The sequence below is a fragment of the Coenobita brevimanus genome, chromosome 102, assembly GCF_032717465.1.
Source record: "Coenobita brevimanus isolate Jiangsu-jjx chromosome 102, ASM3271746v2, whole genome shotgun sequence".
In the NCBI taxonomy this organism is placed as follows: domain Eukaryota; kingdom Metazoa; phylum Arthropoda; class Malacostraca; order Decapoda; family Coenobitidae; genus Coenobita; species Coenobita brevimanus.
The window spans coordinates 16662621-16684961 of record NC_137055.1 but is presented as its reverse complement, the minus strand read 5'-3'; the positions used below and the strand labels follow the sequence as shown (position 1 = coordinate 16684961).

Genomic DNA, 22341 nt, shown 5'->3' with positions numbered 1-22341 from the left:
AATCATCATTTAAATACTTTTTAAATTCATAACAACAACATCTGCTGCTACTTCTACTACTACTACTGCTAAATAATAATAATAATAAATAAACAGTGAAAATTACTCTCGGAAAACTGCATACGGTTACACTTCTATATGCTTTCAAACAGAAATTAGTGGTTAAAATGGAAGGTTATTTCTGATAACAGTTCTGCGACCGTTCGTCAAAATATATATATAATTACTAGATGACTATGAGTAGCTCTGCCTATGAATTTGAATGTAAATGCATATACCATGATATAAGAATAATTCGAAAACAGATAAACATAAATTCTGTTACATACCCGTCCCACACTGCCACAAGATCCCAGAGCAGTAGTTCAGAGTAGGAAGGACGTTGCCCAGTGAGTTGTTCTTCCTAGAGGCGGCCTATAGGTGTACAGTACACAAGATCAGCTCAGGCGTGATGAATAAACACTGGCTTCTTAAGTTCATTTTCTTTATTTTTCCAAATAATTACACTTAATGCTTTCTAACTTCACTATTCTCACAAGCACTGGAGCTAAACAATTTTTACTAACTGCGATTACACTTAATGCTTGACAACAACACTTCACTATATTCACGAGTACCGATGATATACGAACTTCAGTAACACTTCGTTGGTTGCCAGCAACACTTCACTGTTTTCACAAGTACCGAAAATATACAAACTTCACTGCATTGACACTGCATTGCACACAAACTGAACCGAAAACCGACTGAACTGCTCTAGTCTCTTCTCCATCCTTATATAAGCTTGCATTGTTCAAGAATGATCTACATTCTACGAGAACAACAGTTGCCAGCTCGAAGATATCTAAAACATGCCAGAATTTTCTTTCATTACATAACATTGTGAATTATTTAGCATACAAACTTAAATTAAATTACATAATTTAACAGGCAATTACATGGCTAAAACATTGTTTGGAAAAAGAGCACAAAATTGATGCATAACTTATGAAAGAACTACATTCATAATAGCAGGCTAACTGGAAACTCTGACTCGTACCGGAGCTACTGTAAACGACAGGAATCAGTGAGAAACTTCTAGACTACCTAACTACCAAATCCTTCTTCTTAAAAATATTGTATTCGAATGCATTCAAAGACGAATACCGAATAAGAATTATCCATATCTACCAAATGCACTATTCTATCACATACTTGTCTCACTTGTTCACAAACGTTCACCTACATACTCAGTGATAACTTTAATTGTAAAACACACTCATGTAGAAATTAGGAACCTAATCACAGAGTCATAACAATAAAGAGTATCTTTAGCAAGTTTCTTTCCTTGAGTGTAAATTCCCAGGCTTAAGCTGTCTCCTTACTTAGACTGTTAAACAGCTAATCTACTCATAGCAAAAAAAAAAAAAAGTAAGAAACAAACAAAACTTACGTTGTGATAGCTGCGTATCACAGCACGTCAGTCATGCGATGCAGCAACGACAGAATTGAGTAAGAAACGATACTGCTATTGTGTCACTCCAGCTGCTTCGATATGCAAATATTGGACGTGATCAGACTTGAATACATCAGAAGGTTTCATATATTTATCGATGCTTTATTATTCACAACTTTTTTTCTTGTTCCAGTCTCAATGACGCAATATATTCCAAAATTGTGATGAAAATACATTTGCTTTATTTTGTACTTTTAACATGTTTTTATTTTCATTATTATTGTTTTTAACCATCCCGCGACCCACGGGAGCATCCTTACAACCCTCACTTTGGTCTCAACATGGGTTTGGAAACCACTGGATTACATGCATATCCTTTTTTTATCCAGATGTTATAGATAATTAAGATATGCTGACATACTGGATGACAAAAGCATTATGTACAAAATATATCTCACAGATACAGGCGCTTATGAGAAAACATAATTAAATGAAATATATTCCTTTGATTTACGTTATACTGTAGCTTTTGTGTCGTGTCGCAGGACCTGGAGGAGTTTGTGACTGGTGCTGGGGAGGCTGGTGTCATACTGTTCAGCCTGGGCAGCGTCGTCAAGGCCACAGACATCCCTGAAGAACGCAAGGTAACATTGATTCACTCCTTCAACAGGCGAACCATTAATTAATAGGGTGGCATTGTTTGATAAAAACAAATGAAGAAGTAGCTGAGAGCTTGCAAATCTCTCACACTGAATGAAATTTGGAAGTACAAATAGCTAGATACATTACACTTTATAATTTAGCAGCCATAGTCAGCAAGAAAGAAATCTGAGTAAGGTCCACAACTGACTAATTCTGAGCATGAAAGAGATGGTATCATTTACCTAATTCACCGTAGAATTATAAAAACTAGAAAGGGAGAAGTGCGTAGGGAAACAAGTTAAGTTTCAAAGCTGTAATGCGAGAAACATACAAGCATAGCGGTGACCAGGGTAGTCCCATCAGCAAGGAGAGAGAGAGAGAGAGAGAGAGATGCATCTTTGAGAAGAAATGAAGAACATGAGGCAGATAGAAGTAACTGAGAGGAGTGGAGCTTATACGACGAAACGTCTTTTTTCACTCTGTTAACCAGTTCTGTAAGAGTTAATCCCATCTTCCACACACACACACACACACACACACACACACACACACACACATGACATATACCGGTACAGTATATATATATATATATATATATATATATATATATATATATATACTGGAGAGAGAGAGAGAGAGAGAGAGAGAGAGAGAGAGAGAGAGAGAGAGAGAGAGAGAATGAATGAACAAGCTAGTACCAGGCAACTATGGCCATTTGGCACTAAGGCAGAAAACATGTAAGACCAACAGTTCTGATAGGTATCATAAAAGGAAGATCAGGCAGAGGGGAGTATACCTAAGACGGGTAACATAAGTGGTAGGATTCACCAAGGCAATCAGGGGGTGGCCCACCTAAATAATGAAGAAATGGAAATGCACGACGAAGTTCGATTGGGCACTGGGGACAGTCTAGTAGGAGATGCGCTACTGTTAGTCGAACCTAACAAAGTGGGCAAAGAGGAAGTGCCTTACCGGACCTCAAATAACCGTGTGTAACGCAGGTATGTCCCAAATGCAAGCATGCTAATGTCTCCCACCATCAGTCAGGATGGGAGGAAAAGGACCATGGATATACAGTTGGCTTACCAAAATGCAGCTTATTATCAGTGATATGAGACTATTCCATTTGCCAGCGATGTCTAAGCAAGCCGGAGATCGACGGAAAAAATTCTCTCACCGAGAGGCAGTTGAAGGACATTGTACAGGACGCCATTGACCGGGCCAGAAAATCTACTTGCTCATTTCCAACAATACCAACATGACTTGGTACCCAATAAAAGGTAACTAGTTTCATTTTGGTGGCTATCCTGTACAACTACTCCTGGACTTCAAGGACTTTAGGGAAGAAAGGACACTAAGGGTGTTTGCGAAAAGAAAAGATGATATTGGTGATGAAAGAATATACTGCACGGCAACCAAAAGACCTTATAATTCTGCAGTGAAGACACTGGCGGCATAAAGAAGACGTGACCGCCATGAACTGTCGGGAAATAAAAACACCAGAACTACTGCCATCGGGGGGTTTGAGACCACCTGTATAGATAGGAGCTGCTGACGGATGGGAAGACATATGTTTAGAGAATAGGGATCGAAGAATGTATGAGGAGGTGGAGGACGTAGTGGCAGGAAGGACTCCTGAACAGATATCCGATGGGGGGGAATGAGCCATGGAGGGAACATACAAGGTCGCGTTGTAAGTACCTGAAGAGAAGGAAGATACAATGAGTGGGACAATTAACTACTCTATTAGAAAAAGAGTACTGCTGATATACAAGGCTTAAGGATGGAGATGATGGAAAGGGTGTAGGAAGGAATCCAGACGAGGAATGTTGATGAAGCCTTTTATAATATCGAATGGCCAGTTCATTATGACGATGCGGCGAAGAGGGCAATCCAGATTCGTTATACAGGCTCTGAACTGGAGAGGAACGGAATGCCCCTAAAGCAAGTGATGAGCAGCATCCAACCTGCGAAGAATGAATGGGGATGCAGAGGCATAAAATGAACAACCAAAATCAAGAACAGATAGAATGACAGTTACATGTAAGCATAGGAGAAGAGAACGAGCTGAGCCCCATGTGAGATGACTTGAGGTCTGTAGAAGCTGAGTCTCTGAATAAGAGATGTCTTTAGGATAGCAATATGTGAAGACCAAGTCAACAGAGAGTCAAAAGATAGACCCATGAATGTAGTAGTAGCATGGCTGGTTACAGGGGTGTTGAAATGAGAAAGAGGCGGTTGTGGAATGGTACGTTGTCTAGAAAACATCATGGCACGAAATTTAGATGGCGAAAAACGAAACCTATGAGAAGTTGCCCAAGTGGACACAGCTGCTATCACTACTGCATCCGCTACATAAAGTGCAAAGTCGTCAACATATAAGGAGGCATGTATCCCCAAAGGGAGAGAGGAGACAATTCCATTGATTGCAGTGCAGAAAAGAGTCGTACTCAGAACTCACCCCTGTGGAACTCCCTCCACCTGTGGAACTACTACAAAGACGCGCCTGAAAAGTTCGATCTCTCAAAAAATTACCCAGAAAGACACTCAAATTACCATCTATCCCAAAACTGACTGGAGTAAGAAGAATATTATGCTTCCTCGTAATGTGATAGGCTTTCTCAAGATCAGATAATAGTGCAAGAACTGACTGCTTGTTATGAAAAGCCTGACAAATGTAAGACTTCAGTTTCATTAAGTGTTCCAGAATACTTCGCCCCTTGCGAAAACCATGTTGGAAAGCAGATAGAAGACTCTGATATTCTAAACACCACACCAAACGAGCATTAACCATCTGTTCCAGGAGCATACCAAAGCAATTGACAAGGGCAATATTATTGGTCTATAATCTTTGGAAGAATGACCAAGTCTGCCACGTTTAAAAAGGGGAGAAAATATGCCTCCCTTCAGTCAGTGGGGAACAACCCATCTGACCAAATCCAGTTATAAAGTGGAAACAGAAAGAACAGTGCCAGTCGAGGAAGGTGCTTTATCATCTGGTAATGAAAACCATCAGGGCCCTTACAAGTGTTTCAACAAAGTTGGATCCCAGACAATAGCTCAGACATAGAAAAAGTAGCGTTATATGACACAACAGATGACAAACTGAAATTCACAGGAGCACTTTCAACCTCTTGTTTATATTGGTGAAACTCCTGGGAGAGTGGTATCCTTTGCTAATCTCACTAAAATGGTCCCCAAGAATATCAGCTACCCTAGCAGGATCTGCAACGCGCGCACCATGGACATAAAGTACTGGGGTTGGCGGAGGAGAGGATTTGCCCAATTTTCTGCGAATATGATTCCATAGGCCATGAATTGGCGTAGAGGAAGTAATGACGGACACATAGGATGACCAACTAGACTTCCTGGAAGCTCTGACTGTCCTGAACAACACGGCACTGGCCCTTCAAATGCAAGGAAAGTAGACTGACGGCCCGGAGTATTAGTCCTCCGACGGCAGGTCCTCCATCGAACCCCTTTGACCCAAAGGGCTCTATCATAATCACTGAACCACCAAAGAACGCATTTGGATACAAAGGAGTGAGTAGTCTGGGGGATGGACTCCACTGAGGTGGCCAGCACTAAGCCCATAAAATAAGAAACCATTTCATCAATGCTAGAAAAGGTAGAGGGATCTAAAAAGGGATTGGAAAAAGAAGCGAACACATCCTACTTGGTACGCTCGTAACACCACCAAGGGGGACAGAGAACAAGCGAAAAGGATGCAGTTGTGAGTAAAATGGGAAAATGATCGCTTACCAAACATTCATCTAACACAGACCAGTTAAAATCTAGAGATAGAAATGCTTAACAAAAAAGAGATCTATACAGGAATATGTATGTGTGCGAGAATCATGACGTGTAAGGCACCCAGAATTAAGAATATGAAGGTACTGATTAGAGAGAAAAAAAATTAAGCAAACGCCCTCTAGTAGTAGTGGCATTATCACTCCATAAAGGGTGGCTGCAATTAATATTACCTAATAACAGGATGGGCTGAGGTTAAAAGCGACAAAAGACAGGAAAGCTTGGCGAAATCTACTGGGACCTAAGGCGACAAGTACAGAGAAATAACAGTAATCCAGCGAGGAAGGAAAACCCTCACCACAGTACACTTCAGTACACGTAAGTGACGAAGAAACTGAAGTAAGTTCATAAGGGACCTACGTGTAGACGAGGACAAATGATTCAGAAACTGAAGTATGTGTACTAACAAAAATATAACCAGGAAATGGAGCAGGGGGAGAGGAGAGGCAGGCCTTCTGAAAGCACACAACCAAAGGGCAATATCGGGCAAGAAGGCACCGAAGGTCGGAACGATTCGAGGGGAAACGTCGAATGTTCCACTGAAGGAAGGCCATAATATCAAAATCAAAAACTAAAATAAGAAATGATAATTACGATATACACTGAACTGAGAGCAACAATTACAATGATTCATGACAGACAGAGACTGGAATAGGAACAGAACTGGGAGAAGATAACACTGGGGAAGTTACATTAATAGAAACAGTAGAATGCGAGGGAGACATTAATGGATCAGAGGGAGGGGGAACAGGAATAGGTAGAAGAAAATTCAGGACAGATGCATCTCTGCAGATGCTAGCACGTTTTGTAAAGGTCCTCCCGTGAAACCAGACACAGGGAGGAGGGACACCTGTCTGGAGGAAGGTCCATGACAAGAAAACATCCATAGTAGACCTAGCTGGTTGAGAGACACATGTCGGTGATGAATACTACCGTTTCGCATTACCAGGGGAGTGAGATGAGGAAAGGCAGGGGTATGCAGACTGTTGTCGCGAGACAGAGGGCTAGGAGGAAGAGGAGGTGGGAGGTAGGTTGGGAATGAGGGACTGTAACTGCACCGGGACGATGGCCAAGAGGACCGTTTTTGGTGCAAGCAAAAAGGGAATAGGAAACGCGTTGAAGAAGGCGGGTAGACTGCTGACGGGATGCAGATAAGGACCAACTGGGCGTAGCAGACTAAACACGGACCTTGTGGACGGCCTATGGCAGTCGACTATCGAGAGACTGACGGGGGAGGGTAGAAGCTGGACGAGACTGGGCACAACGGGAAGTGGTCAGTGACAAAACTGCAGGGATGGAGGAAGTGGATGATGCAAGTGGATGGGAAGGAGTACTTGGAGCAGGAGCTGCTGAGGAGAGAGAAAAAGCCCTGACTGACCAGCGGACGAGGCCTGCATACGAGGAACAGTCATCAAAACCCATGCTACCTACAATCCGACGTGCCCCCCTAAGTGACATCATTTCACAAGCACAAATATGAGAACTTCACTCTCAAACGTGCAGGTGGGACGAGAACAGACGTAAGTTGGTTGACTACCACCGCAATTAGGACAGCAGCATGCAACAGTAGAGCAATCTTCTTCGGTATGACTGGGCTGAGAACATCTAGGACAACTATCCACTGAATGACACCATTTACTGGGATGACCTTAGCGCCAGCAGGATTGGCACTGGCAAGGAGGATTAATAAATTCTCTCACAGGGAGTTTCATACCACTTATAATAATATGATAGGGAAGAGACCATGAATCAAAAGTGATCTTGACAATGGTAATAGGGCGTTTTTTTTTTTCCCACATGGTGGAACAATATAGCAGTGAACAGATAGCAGAACATAACCTAGCTCCTGTAGGCAGGCCTGAATATGTTGCAGTCAGAAAACTCCCTGTCACGGAACCGAATATACAGAGGAACTGGAACCATACCAGCAAAAGAACTGAGACACAAATTTCTGGAAGTCAGAGTGGAAGCACCGGAAGTATCCAATAGAGAAAGCATAGCATCAGCTTGGCCTTGAATCTGGACAGTAACAAATACGAGACCCATCACGCAGGGAACGGAATGTCACATCCTTCCCTACATAACGGAGCAGAAGTATATGGAACTCTAAATAATCTGAGGAAATGGGGACATGAAGTGGAATGGTGAAATACTTAGCCCAGGTCTGAATGTCAAAACGGGTTGATGAAAGAGAAAGACATGGTTCTGAATGAATGGAAGGATAGGGGTGAGAGGAAAAAACTGTGGAGGTGGACTTAGACTGAGAAGGGTCCGAGGCAGACGAACCAGATGTAGCGGCAGAATGGGAGGTATGAGGTTAGAGAGTGACAATGAAGAAGAAGGCGGCAACAGAAGAACTAACTGTGACATCGGGAACAGCTTGTGGAACTGAGGGAAGTGACGATGTGTTTGGTGGAATGGTTGAACATTAGTCAATCGGAGTGTCCTTAATCATGTCCAAGGTAGTCAGGGTATCAGGCCGGGTTGGTAATGGAAAGGGGGCCCATCCTGAAGCCCCCGTATTCAAAGCTTTTGAACTCCAAAATAAGGCCTGGCTGAGAGAGGCAGGCAGAGATCCACACCCTGCCAGGGCTTGGTGTGGACCGGGAGAGAGAGTGTTCATGTAGTAATTTCGGGAAATGATTCCTGGGGCCATTCTCACACATAAACGTTGTATGAACAAATGTCGAACGATTATGGAGTTGTTGTTGTGTTAACTCCATCAACTGCACAGTTAAGTACGCAGCCATCGCTGTAGCGCCGTCTCGTGCAGTGACCCAATGTTCCCTTGTGGTAGAATGTGCCTTGGCACTGCTAGATGTGGAAGACAGTGGGGAGGTTTGGTTCCTGGGTGGAAACGACGGTTGCTTGTCTCCACCTAGTCAATAGAGGAGCCATAGTAAGCTCCACATCACAACGTTATTTAAATGCATGGTTACCATCCTGCGTTGTAAATGGTTTCTTGCTTTACAGGAGACCATTAGGCTTGTCACTCAGTGTAGAATCACCTGAAGTTTAGAGAATGGTAATAAAAAGTGCCAGGATGGATGAGAGAAATGGGAAGAAAGGAGGGTAAACATTATATCAATGACAAATGTGATGGAAAAAGTAGGCTGCAGTGCATCAAGTGACTGAATGATGGTAGCCACTGCCTGCCAGCCTGGTTATGGAATAAATGGCATTTAAATTTAACGGCGTTAATGCAAAACATTATCTATTTCTATCCTGGGTTACCATTGTCTGTTCTCTTCATTGCAGTATTTTTACTGAGTATGCAAAGAATAATAATACGATGCACTACATCATGAACAATAAAAAAAAAAAAAAAATAGAGGGAATGAGGGATGCAGAGGATGGTAATACAGGAAGGAAATAAATATATCTTTTTTGGTGATTAAAGCTGAAGACTACGATGAGGCCGTCTTCACCCTGCCACTGAATTTGAGTTTAGTGTACAGAAGTGTACCAAATGCGTCCACAGTTCATTGGGAATTGAGCTAATAAGACAGTCAGCCATCTGGGGGTTTCAAGTCCTTCCACGGACAGTGAAGCTGGGAGAGTGAAAGAGGTGATCCATACAGTCAGGAGTCTAGTTGCTTGCCAGAATCAAAAGGTTCTGTAGGCATGTTGGTTAGCTCAGTATGTTTGTCTGTTTGTTTGTTTCCACTCTACAGGTCACAGTTCTGAGCCAATCATTCTTTTATAAAATCGGAAGATTGATATCCATAAACCCTGAAAGCCTACTGTTTTTCGTCAAAATTGGAGAAAGACCCTGGGCTAGGTGGGGGGTTGCAGCCCCTCAGTGGCCATGAGTCCGGAAATTATTAGGACCTTGTGGCCGGCCTTTTTTTTTTTTCGATAATGGATTTTTTTCTTACCAAACTGAAGTGAAACTCTGGTGCGAGTGCAATGCAATTTTAACCTTCTAAACCCTTTCTGTCATCTAAAAACTCACCCATGAAGGCTTAGGAACCCTTTGGAATCTCGAGTTTTCCATGAGTGTGTTTGTCTGTAATCGATGAATGTCTCAGTTACGAAATTAAAGTTAAAAAGGTACTCCGTCATAACACTGTGTTTTTTGGCATCGGCTTAAGCAATTAAATATCGGAGATCCCACCTATAATTTTACACTAATGTTTTGGCTGTTTTAATGGTGAAATCACCAAGGCAAAATATCCCATTTCTAGCTTTAATCATCTCATCAATAACCAAGTCTTTATTGTCTTAGTTTCGTCAAAACGCGAGGTTGGCAGAGGAGATTGTAGAATTTGGCATTGCTCGTGCGATGAATGCTATGGCACCTTGCTTTACACCAGCACATGCATACCATCGGAACTTATGTTGCTCAGTCAAACCCTGAGTTATATTCATGCTTTCACTTTGACTTGTGTGTGTGTGTGTGTGTGTGTGTGTGTGTGTGTGTGTGTGTGTGTGTCATTCGTTCAAGTATATTTTTGGTAGTTCAGCTACCATCATGAAGAATTAATATATCAGGGAAAATAGCGATAAAATGTTACTTACTCGACACGCTCTCACACAATGCACTTTACTGGTATTTATAATCAGGTGGTCCTCTTGGTCGCCAGCAGGGTGAGAGTAATTGTAATTGTAATTTAATTGAACTTTGATTAATTACAGAAATATAGTAATTGTAATTATAATTGTAATTGAAAATAAAATTGAAGTAATTGTAATTGTAATTAACTGATAAGTTAATTGTAATGATTGTAATTGTGAAAGAGGAGGAAAGTGGGACTGGTAAGGTAACCCTGTACCAAGCTGTCATATTGGGATTAAGATGCCTCTGGATTAACCCACCTAAGCCACGTTTTGACAGTTCTACTGACTTTGTCCGTAACACCTGTTCTCTCATGGGACCTGACCCAGCTCCTTGTACCCCTTCGATCGGAAATGCCGAGGCCCAGGATCTCGTGGTGGAAGAGAGGAATGGTCAAGAGCCCTTGCTCCTCCCTAATCCCTAGATTTTACCAGTCACTGATGCCAACGTCACCAGGGAACTCCTACTCAGGTTGCTTGGGAGAGGTTGGACTGAATAAAAAGGCGCAGAGAGAGAAGGCTTGACACACTCGTTCACACTCTCTCCTAGACACACATTCCTCACGGCTCACACACACACTCTCTTCCCATCAGTGAACTATGTTAACAGAGACTGGGAACTGAAGTTTCGTGTCCTTGGTTGTGATAATTCAGAAGGCCGACACACAGCATTCAACACTGCATCTGCCCATGAGGAAACTGTCAATCGGTTCAGTATTCAAGGGATGGTAAAGAAAGTTGTAACTGATAATGCATCATGATGGTGAATACATGACATTTCCCTGCCAAGTGTCTACTTAGATCAGGAAGAAGAGGGGACTGGAAATTCATGTGACTCAACATCATTGATGAGGATATTTGCTTAGATGTTCTGACTCACATTTCTCAAAGAACGGGATGTTTTGCACATACTCAGCAACTACGTGCGAGATATGGGTTTACTCACCCAAATGTAAAAAATTCACTACTCTCATCAGTGCTTCAGAAAATTGCATCTTTGATCAACTCAATGAGGAAATCAAAACAGTAGCTGCTCCATACCTCCAATCTAAGGGGATTGTTCTCCAGACACAAAATGTGACAAGATAGAATTCACAGCTGAAAATGGTAAAATCTATACTCAAGAACCTTGTAGAGGTGAATTATGCAATTAATCTTCTGTCCCAGAGAGAGCAGAGGAGTAAGAAAATCATACCAGTGGAGAGTTTTGCTTTAAAGGAGCTTGTGATTGTCCTCGAACCTTTTCACGTGGGTTTGGAAGTTGTGAAGGGACAGAAGAAGGTGACCATAGCTGCCACTGAACCAGTGACTCAGGGACTTAAACACCCACTGGAGAATCTAATTCATAATACCAAATTACAATACTGAGAACAACTGGCTCAAGTGCTACTGGACTCTGTGAAGAAGAGATTGGATCCATACTTGGGAATGAGAGATGTTCAAGTGGCGGCTTTTTTGGATCCTAGGTTCAAACTGGACTGGCTTTCATTACAACAGGAGAAGGACCAATGCTGGCATATGTCAAGGAAAGGCTTGAAGAATTGGAGGTTGTTCACGTGGAGTCAACAATGGATAAAAAGTGTGACAAGAATGCTCTAGCAGAAGGATTACCGGAATCAGAAAGACCCAGACTGTTCTCTTTTATACCAAAATGTTCGTCAAAGGTCCAAAATCAACGGGGATCAGGGGGAAGCACAGTGTGAGTCTTTTCTTGATGCAATATGTAGAGGAAGGAACTCTGTCATTTTCCAGTGATCCAATGCTCTACTGGCAAGAAGTGTCACAAGCTTTGCATCCACTGAAGAACCTTCCATGAGAGGTAATTGGGTGTACTGCTACATCTGCTCCATCAGAGCGAGTTTTCTGCACTGCCGGAAATTATTTCACTGCGAAAAGATCTCGACTTGGTGTCACTTCTTTCCCTTCAGTGATATTAATTAAATGCAATAGTGAATTGCTTGAAAAACTACAAATATGAAATCTTGATTTTTTTTTTCAAATTAGTTTTGTGCCACTGTAAATAAAGGACAACCTTACAATGCCAAATTTGTATCTTTCATAACCATAACGATTTTTTTTTCCAAATTCGAGAATTTGTAATCATTATTGTAATAATAATTGATTTTGTTCTGCAGTAATTATAATAGTAATGTAATTGTTATTCCCAAATGTATTTGTAATTATCATTTTAGAACAAAGTAGTTGTAACTCTAACTGTAATTAAATTTTTGAAGTGTAATAGAGGAGCTGTTTTAGAGTGGATTTGTCAGCCGGCTCGATGTCGGTAAAGTCTGAACAGCTATCTGCCAGTTTTCTCTAATGACCCATTGGGCAATAGTTGGGGATACAGGTCCACAGCCTTAGTTTCCCCACCAGAGTCAACACTATTTCGTTCCAGTTTATTTTTCGTTATTCAGCTACAGTCATGAAGAAATAATAAATCAGAGGGAATAGTAGTAACATGGAGCTCGTTCGCTCGTCACGCTCCCAAAAACGAAATTTACTGATATATATAACCTGATGGTCCTTTTGATCGCCAGGCAGAAGAGCAGTCCCAGTGTGGAGTTGCTGGTCTGCCGGGTCGATGTCGCTAGAGTCTGAATCGTTATCTGGCAATATTCTTTAATAACCCAGGTTGGGAAGCAGTTGGGACATGGGTCCGCATCCTAGGCTTCCCCACCAAAGTCAACACACATCACTCACACACACACAGAGAGCTAGAAAACACTAGTAGCAAGAACCGGGAACGAGAAACGTGGGCACACAACTGGTCCTCTGCCATGATTCGAAATAGATACTTTCGCTTCTTTCCTTCATTCATATTTATATATCCTCTACTCCTTAATCGTTACGACTCCTCCTTATATCCATAGACTATTTCTGTCTTAGATCGACATAAGTCATTCCTCCTAAGGAGTCCCCAGGGGGAGGGGGACCATCAATGCCCCCACCTTCCACCCCTCTCCCGGTGATGACTCGACCTGCCTGGAACCACTGTCTGACTCTCTTCTTCATTTCTGCGACATTCGCGGCTTTTCCTCTAACTTTCGCTCTGTTGAGCACCACTTCTTCTCTAAACCTCAACTTCTTTTTCTAACTGAGACTCAGCTGTCTGAGGCAACTGACAGCAGACCCTTTTCTGTTTCCTCCTACTTTCTCTATACTCATTTCAAAGCCAAAGGTGGCTGTTGTATATATGTATGCAACGACTTATCTTGTTCTCGTGTTCCTGAACTCGATTCTTCTGAATTCTCTACGCTCTGGCTTCGGCTTTTGTGTCATTCTCCGACTAAATATATCTGCGCTGTTTACTTATCCCCTAATTCTACTGACTAACAATAATTCTTTGCCTATCTTACTTCTACGATGGAACACATTCTATCCACTTCTCCTTTCTCTCAAATCTCCATTCTAGATTTCTATATTCACCACCACTTTTGGCTCTCCTCTCCTTTCACTGATCCACCTGGTGAACAAGCCTACATCTTTTCTATCCTTAATGACCTAGAGCAGCCTGTACAGCACCCTACTTGTATCCCTGACGCCTTGGAGAGAGCTCCAACATACTTGACCTCTTCCTTACAACTAATCCTAATATATATATATATATATATATATATATATATATATATATAGATAGATAGATAGATAGATAGATAGATAGATAGATAAATATGTATGTATTTATATGCACACGCGCGCGCGCCGTGCGTGTGTGTGTGTGTGTGTGTGTGTGTGTGTGTGTGTGTGTGTGTGTGTGTGTGTGTGTGTGTGTGTGTGTGTGTGTGTAAAGCTTTTACACACTGGAGGAAAATGTCTGTTATTGACTTTGGTTGTAGAAAGCACCGTAATTTTTTTTTCTTCTACATGGCCATTGGGGGAAAATATAAATAAATGAACTTCCATACACCAGATTATAGGTGTCCTTCATTCATTAATACTCTGTAAGAGTTGAATTTCAGCTGCTGTTGGATGAAGTTTTGGAGAAAATAATCTGGGGAAGCGAATTCCAAAGAGAAACAGCTCGGGTAATAAATGAATCTTGATAGGCTGAAGAGCTACAATAAGGAAGTGTGATAGTGTAGCCATGGGCGCTACCAAATGCCCGTGTAGCACGGGGGAAGATGTGGAGAGGTACTACAATGGATGCTACTTCGTCTGAGCATCTGCCAAAAAAATATCTGTAAAATAATGTGAAGGAGGCAACATTCCGTCTTAACTGCAGGGTTGGTAGTTCATTTGTAATTGTAGGGTTATTGATTATTACTGTACTTTTGTTCTGAGTTTTGTCGAGTTGTTTTAACTCAAGCTGTCCACAACTACTCCACATGGGTGAGCAATATTCGAGCCGAGACCACACAGGATTCTTGTATATTATAGTAGCTGCTCGTCAGTGAAGAAATTATAGATTCTCTAAAGGAATCCGGGTTTCTTTGAGGCGGTTTTAACACGATATCTAACGTGAGAGGTCCAACTGAGGATACTATTTAGTGAGACACCAAGAATTCAATACTTTTAGATATTTAGTATTGGCTGCATCGAAGGTAATGTAGGAATCAATATCTATCTGTTAGTAACTTGGATATATTTGGTTTTCCAGTCATTAAGTAAGACTGTTTTTCTGTCTATAGTCTTTGATCTTAGATAAGTTTTTTATATGTGGAGAGCTCTGCTGAGTTAGAGATATCAGACTTTGCGAGTGGGTAAGTGTAAAAGGAACGGTGAAACGTTGAGTTATCTGCATATAAGTGAATAGGATTACTGGTGACCGACAAGATATCATTACTATCAATATGGAACAGGGTTCGTGTCATGACTGATCCTTGTGCACCCCAGCACAGAGTGGAGATTCGAATATACATCATCAATTTTTCCTTTTACCTTTCTGTTGCTGAGATATGAGATCAGTGGGACAACAGATGATACGCTGTATCAAGGGAGTTTAGATAGCAGGGAACAGTTCCACATTTTGACAAAAAGCTTTAGACATACAGTATCAAAGGCTGCTGCATGGGTTTCCCCATGTGTATCAGTTGACCGATGGATTATATGAGTATTGAGATTGAGTATATCAACAGTGTACCTTTTATGATGAAAGCCATACTGTTTGTCATTAATTAAGTGGTCGGGTTCAAGATGTTTAATAATGTGCATTTCAATAACAGTCTCAATATTTTATTTTAACAAGAGAAGATGTGGTAGCTATGGGTCTAGACTCAGAGGGATCAGAGGAACTTCTATTCTTTGAAACTGGGTGGATGTTGGCTTCCTTGCAAGAAGTGAGGAACGAAAAGCGTACGTATGCATAGTCTGAATAATTAAGCTAGAGCACGAGAAAGTTCTTGGGAGCACTTTCCCCAAAGTGCTGGAGGAATTCCAGCTCTGTTGTCTTTTTAAAACTGTCTAAGATAGGTTTTCCTGACCTAGTCTTCATCTCTGTTAGAGGAATTTCGAGAGAGTCATGTTCTAATAATACAGAAATACTGTGACAGACTTTTTGGCAAATATACTGACAAGAATGTTAGATTATCCACGGGAGTCATTTACAGTGCTTGCGTCTGAAGATTTTAGTGCGGAAATGGGTGATGATTTAAAGTTAATACTGAAAGAAATGAGAGCTGACCAGAATTTTCTGTTCACACTAGGGTATTTTAATAGTTTTAATTGTCTGCGTGCTTTGTTGCGACGAAAGTTTGATTAGGAGAGATTTATTAGTGTTTTTGCATGGTTCCTAGCAATATTAAAGGGATCGAGGGATTCGGGTGATTTTTCCTTAAGTATGAGCTATATTAAGTCGAACCATTTTGAGGTGTCCGATGTTTTAATAACTTGTTGATAGGGTATGAACAACTCCTTACCAACTTGAATTTAGTCATTATTATAGGACAGGGTAGAACTGACGTCATTGGACAAGGAAGAATGCCCTGGAATGTCAGCTAGATAATTTCTAAATCCATCCCAGTCTGGCCTATCAGAATGCCATCTGCTAACCCTGACTTGTTTATAATGAGGAGATGTGGGGCAACTTGTGAATGAGGCTTTGATAAGATTGTGGTCGGAGGATCCAAATGGTGGCAGTACTTCTATCCTGTATTGACCTGAGTCATTTGTCAGGAATATGTGCAAGAGACAGGCATTAAGGCCAGGGTATTTGGTATTATGGTTGCTTTAGACCAGTATCATCAGTCCTGGCTGGTTGCAAGAGCCATTCTACACTATGGACGTTAAAATAATCCAACACGGTTATATCAGTAGTAATAGAGGAGGTTAAGGTTGGTCACCTGTGTGAATATGGGTTCAGATACACAGGGTTCATGTGAGCCGTTGAGGGAGCGATAATCTATACAGATTTATTTGGGTATGTTAAGGTAATTTGGTTTGTACAAAGAGTAACGAAAATTAGTTGAAGTGAGGTTCATGGCAGTGCCAATTACATACGGCAGTAATAACTGCCACTCTTGTTACGAAAGCTAGTGAGAGGGTAACCAGGAATACTGAATAGGGTTAAGTCAATATTGTGAGATTCAGGTTTCTGTGAGCCATAGGTCTAGAGGGGATGTGGATTCAAAGAAGAAGTGAACATAATATCAGTTGGCAAGCAGAGTGAGAGAAGAGTTCTGGACAAATGTGGAAGTGTGCATGGAAAAGTTTGGAAGGAATCAGAGTGTTTTTGATCGGTGATATGAATGATAAAGTAGGGAATGTGAAGGTGGATGGAATAGTTGATGAGTGGGGTGTGTCTGCTGAGATAGATGAGAATGGGAGTGCGTTAGTGGACATTTGTGCTGGGAGGGGGTTGGTGATGGCCAATACCCTCTTCAGGCATAAAATGATCCACAGGTATACATTGCGAGTGATGAGAAGGGTGGGTGGTGAACTGAATGAAAGGAAGGCAATGACTGATTATGTGTGTGTGGATGAAAGGATGCGAAGATGTGTAATGGATGCAAGAGCTTATAGAGGTTGGGGGAGTGGACTTTCTGACCACTACTTGGTGGTGGCCAGAATCAAGATCCAAATAAGATGGAGTAATAGAAGAAGGGAAGGACGGGAAGAAGGAGTGTTTGCAAGGAAAGTGGAAAGGTTACAAGAGGATGAGAAAAAGGCAGAATATAAGAGAGAAGTGGAGGAACGATTGGGCAAATATGAATTGGAGCAGATGGGGGACGTGGAAGGTGTGTGCAGGATATTCACAGAAGAAATATGTGCAGCATGTGATGTGGTGTGTAGGATGAAGAGAAGACGGAGGGGGGTGCAAGGAACAGCGTGGTGGAATGAAGAGGTAAGACAGGCTGCGGCACAAAAGAAGAAAGCATACAATGAATGGATGAGAAATAGGGGCGTGGAAGAAGCTGAGAGGCGGAAGAGAGAGAGATATGTAGAAAAAAAGAGAGAGGTAAAAAAATTAGTAAGAAGAGAGTGGATGAGGAATTTGGAAAGAATTTGAGTGTAAAATGGAGGAACTGTAAGAAAATGTTCTGGAAAGAGGTGAAGAGAGTAAGACAGGGTGGAAGTGAAGTTAGCAGGGGAGTGAAAGATAAAAATGGTAGATTACTAGTGGACAAGGGAGAAAAAGTGAGAAGATGGAGAGAACACTTTAAGGAATTGTTGTACATAGAGGATGGAAGTGATGCAAGTATAAGTGGCTGGGGAATGGCTGGGAGAAGGAGGAAGGTGAGAAGACAGGAAGAAATCAGTAGGATAGAAGATGTGGAAGCAATGAAGAGGTTAAATTGGGGAAAGCCCTAGGAATTGATGGAATGTGTGGTGAAATGTTGAAGCATGGGGGAGAGATAGTAGTAGAATGGATGTGGAAGATGTTCAGATTGGCTTGGGAGGAAGGTAGAGTTCCGGAGGATTGGAAGTCAGGTATAATTATTCCCTTTTTCAAAGGAAAAGGGGAAAAAGAAGTGTGTGGTAATCATAGGGGCATTTGTCTTCTTAGTATAATAGGAAAAGTGTATGGTAGGATACTTATTGACAGAGTTAGGGAAATAACAGAGGAATTCGTTGAAGAAGAACAGGGTGGCTTTAGGAAGGGAAGAGGTTGTGTAGATCAGATATTCATTCTTAGATCTTTAGTGGAAAAGTATCTAGAGAAGGGAATGAAGTTGTATGCGGCTTTCGTGGATTTGAAGAAAGCATATGACAGGATGGATAGACAAGGATTGTGGAAAGTATAAAGAATATATGGAGTAGATGGGAAGTTGTTGAATGCTGTGAAGAGTATGTATGATGATGCTAAGGCTGCAGTGCGTGTGGATGGTGAACTGAGTGAATTTTTCTCTTTGAAGGTTGGGTTGAAACAGGGATGTGTCATGTCTCCATGGTTGTTCAGTCTGTACATGGATGGGGTAATAAGAAAAAGGTACAAGGTAGGGTAGTGGATGTTGGAGTGGCCCTGGTGAGAGAGAGTAGTGTTTGGAAACTCCCTGTACTGTTGATTGCAGATGATACTGTGTTATTGAGTGAAGACGAAGGGGAGCTGCAAAGCTTGGTGGATGAGTTTGGGAGAGTGTGTAAGAAACGGAATCTAAAGGTGAATGTAGGGAAGAATAAAGTTATGGTCTTTGAGAGAGGTGAAGTCAGTGAATGTACGGCGAGGTTGGATGGTGAGGAATTGGAAAATGTGTGTACATTTATGTACTTGGGTAGTGTGATGAGTAAGGATGGAGGTTTGGAGGGTGAAGTGCTTGAAAGGGTACAGCAGGGAAGAAAGGTTGCTGGTTCCTTGAAAGCAATGATAAGAAACAGGGAAGTGAGCATGGAAGTGAAAAAGTTACTCTATGACAGTATTGTGATACCAACTCTAACGTATGGAAGTGAAGCTTGGACGTTGTTGGAACGACACAAGTCAAGAATGAGAGCAGTGGAAATGAGTTATTTAAGAGGAACCTGTGGAGTCACATGGAGAGACAGGCTGACAAATGAGGATATAAAGGAGCGTTGTGGTGTGGATGTGGATGTGATAGGAAGCGTTAGGAGGAATACACTGATGTGGTTTGGCCATTTGGAGAGGATGGAGGGTGAGAGACTGACGAAGAGTGAGTATGTGAGTGAGGTGGAGGGGGGGAGAGGGAGGGGGAGGCCGAGGATGAGATGGAGGGATGGGCTGGAGAGGTATATGAGAGTGGGGGATGTGAGTTCGGAGCAGGGCAGTGAAATGGCGGGGGACAGGGCGACGTGGAGACGAGTTGTTTGTGGCCACCCCGAACGGGATTGAGGCGTCTGGCAATAGATAGATAGATAGATTAGAACCAGAAGGATTCTTGGGGTAAAGTGGCAAGACAGAGTTACAAATGAAAGATTAAGGGATATTACGAGAGTGGAACCAGTTGGTGAATACGTGAGACTGTCTCGCTGGAAATGGCCAGGACACATATATATAAAAGAAGGCAGTTTAATACAGGATGTACCAGAGTGGACTGCGGAAGAAGAGGCAGAGGTAGGCCGATGGAAACCTGATTGAGGATAATGAAAAAGGAAGCAGGAGAGGAATGTTGAAGGGACCTGAAGGAGATGGCAAGTTACAAATACTGGTGGAGAGAGTTCATTGAGGCCCTATGGATCCCGTGGGGTGCCACAGGACGTGACTGATTGACTGATGGTGGTAAAATATAAGGCCCAACCTGCACTTCTCCGCTGATGAGCATATGTAGTTGATATATGGTAGCAATAACTATTGCTGGCTCATATGAACTCTGCGCCGCATATCTCATGGCACAGATAGGTTTTGAAAAAAAAAAAAAAAAAAAAAAAAAAAGTACCAAATGTTTTGATATATGTTGAAGAAATGAGCTGTCATATTGAATTTAAGAGAATGGCCTTATGGAACAGTGTGTTTCACTGAAATATGAATTGACTGCGTACTAGAAGTACCGTATTAAAAACGCCCAGTTGTTTTTTCTTCCAGAAAGAAAATATGGAAAGATCCGTTATATCCTCTTCTTGTCAATGCATGTTGCCTTTTTTTGATGTACGCTGTTGAGAGGGATGAGTAACTGAAAAGAGGAATCAGTAACATAAAGAGTTAACGGGACTAGAAATGGAGCTCAGAAAGTAGAGAAGCACGAGAGTTCATGAAGAACAGCATTTGATAGAAATTCAATTAATAACAGCTAACGATAAATTTGAACACATACATCAGCACCTGAGAGGAAACGTAAACGAGAGTGCCACAGACGTCACAGGATGGTAGTCGGGAATTTAAAATCATAGATCTGAGGCCTTTGAAAAGTGTATCACAGTAAAACAGTGGGTTTTCTCCTAAGTATCCATCAGATTTTGACCAGGAATTTAACAGAAATATATATATATATATATATATATATATATATATATATATATATATATATATATATATATATTGCTCAGAAATATATATATATTGCTAATGGAGCTTCCTTGGCAGAAACCATGTTGGCAGTCAGGAAGAAGTTTATGAGATGTAATAATCATACCTTAGAAGATAGATCTTTTAAAATCAGTCTATCTATTAATTACCTGATGCCTAAATGCCGTAAGGGGTGGCCAGAAACAAATCGCCTCCATGACACCCGGTTCCCCGCCATTTCACTGCCCTGCTCCCAGCTCACACACCTTTCTTTCATATATTACTCCATTCTACCTCTCCACTGCATCCCTGGCCTCCCTCCCTCTCCCTCCCTCCACTTCTTACACATGCAGTCTCCTCGGTAGTCTCTCGCTCTCCATCCTCTCCACATGGCCAAACCACCTCAGTCTATTTCTCCTAAGGCTTACTGTCTCATCCACATCCATCCCATAACGCTCCTTCCCTTCATCCTTTGTTAGTCTGTCTCTCCATGTAACTCCACATGCTCCTCTCATATAACTCATTTCCAATGCTCTCACTCTTCACTTGTGTCCTTCCAACAAGGTCCAAGCATAACTTCCATACGTTAGGGGTGGTATCACAATACTGTCGTGCAGCGACTTTTTTACTTCCATGCTCACTTCCCTGTTTCTTATCACTGCTTTCAAAGAATCAGCAACCTTTCTTCCTTGTTGTACTACTTCAAGCACTTCACTCCTCAAACTTCCATCCTTACTAATCACACTACCCAAGTACTCAGATGCACTCACATTTTCCCTTTCCTTATCATCCAACCTCACTTCACATTCAGTGACTTCATTTCTCTCGAAGATCATAACTGTATTCATCTTTAGATTCCGTGTCTTACACACTCTTCCAAACTCATGCACCAGGCCTTGCAGTTCCCCTCGTCTTCTCTTAACAATACAGTATCATCTGCAAACAACAGTACAGGGAATTTTCAAACACTGCCCTTACTCATTAGCGATGCTCCATCATCCACCACCCTACCCTGTATCTCTTTTATAACCCCATCCATATACAGACTGAACAACAATGGAGACATGACACATCCCTGTTTCAGTTCAACATTCAGATAGAAAAACTCATTCATTTCACTATCCACGCACACTGCAGCCTTAGCCCCCTCATACATACTCCTCACGGCATTCAGCAACTTCCCCTTTACTCCATATATTCTTAATATTTTCCACATTCCTTGTCTATCTTGCAGTTTTTAAAATGCAAGACATGCGAGAAATTGTATGATCGACAGACAGTATTCATGATCGACAGACGGTAGTGTGTGTGTGTGTGTGTGTGTGTGTGTGTGTGTGTGTGTGTGTGTGTGTGTGTGTGTGTGTGTGTGTGTGTGTGTGTGTGTGTGTTAAAATAACTCACTTTTCACTTGGCTTTAACCAAGCTTGGCTGAAAGATTAAGGAATGGTTCATGAGGAAACCTGCTGTTTTTCAGAACAGTAAGTCAGTGGTTAAGGTGACGAGGTTAGGTCGAGTACTCATCTAGAATAATCAGCTTTTAAATTTTTGCCAAATTCAACCAAAT

General features: G+C 41.7%; 1 protein-coding gene across 1 annotated transcript in view; it reads left to right on the top strand.

The window, feature by feature from the left end:
* LOC145415399 (UDP-glucosyltransferase 2-like) overlaps positions 1-22341 on the top strand; it is a 212483-nt gene that overhangs the window by 123772 nt on the left and 66370 nt on the right. Inside the window, exon 3 of the mRNA XM_080284683.1 lies at positions 1981-2079. Coding sequence (XP_080140809.1) covers positions 1981-2079 — 99 coding nt within the window. The remainder of the gene's footprint in view (positions 1-1980; positions 2080-22341) is intronic.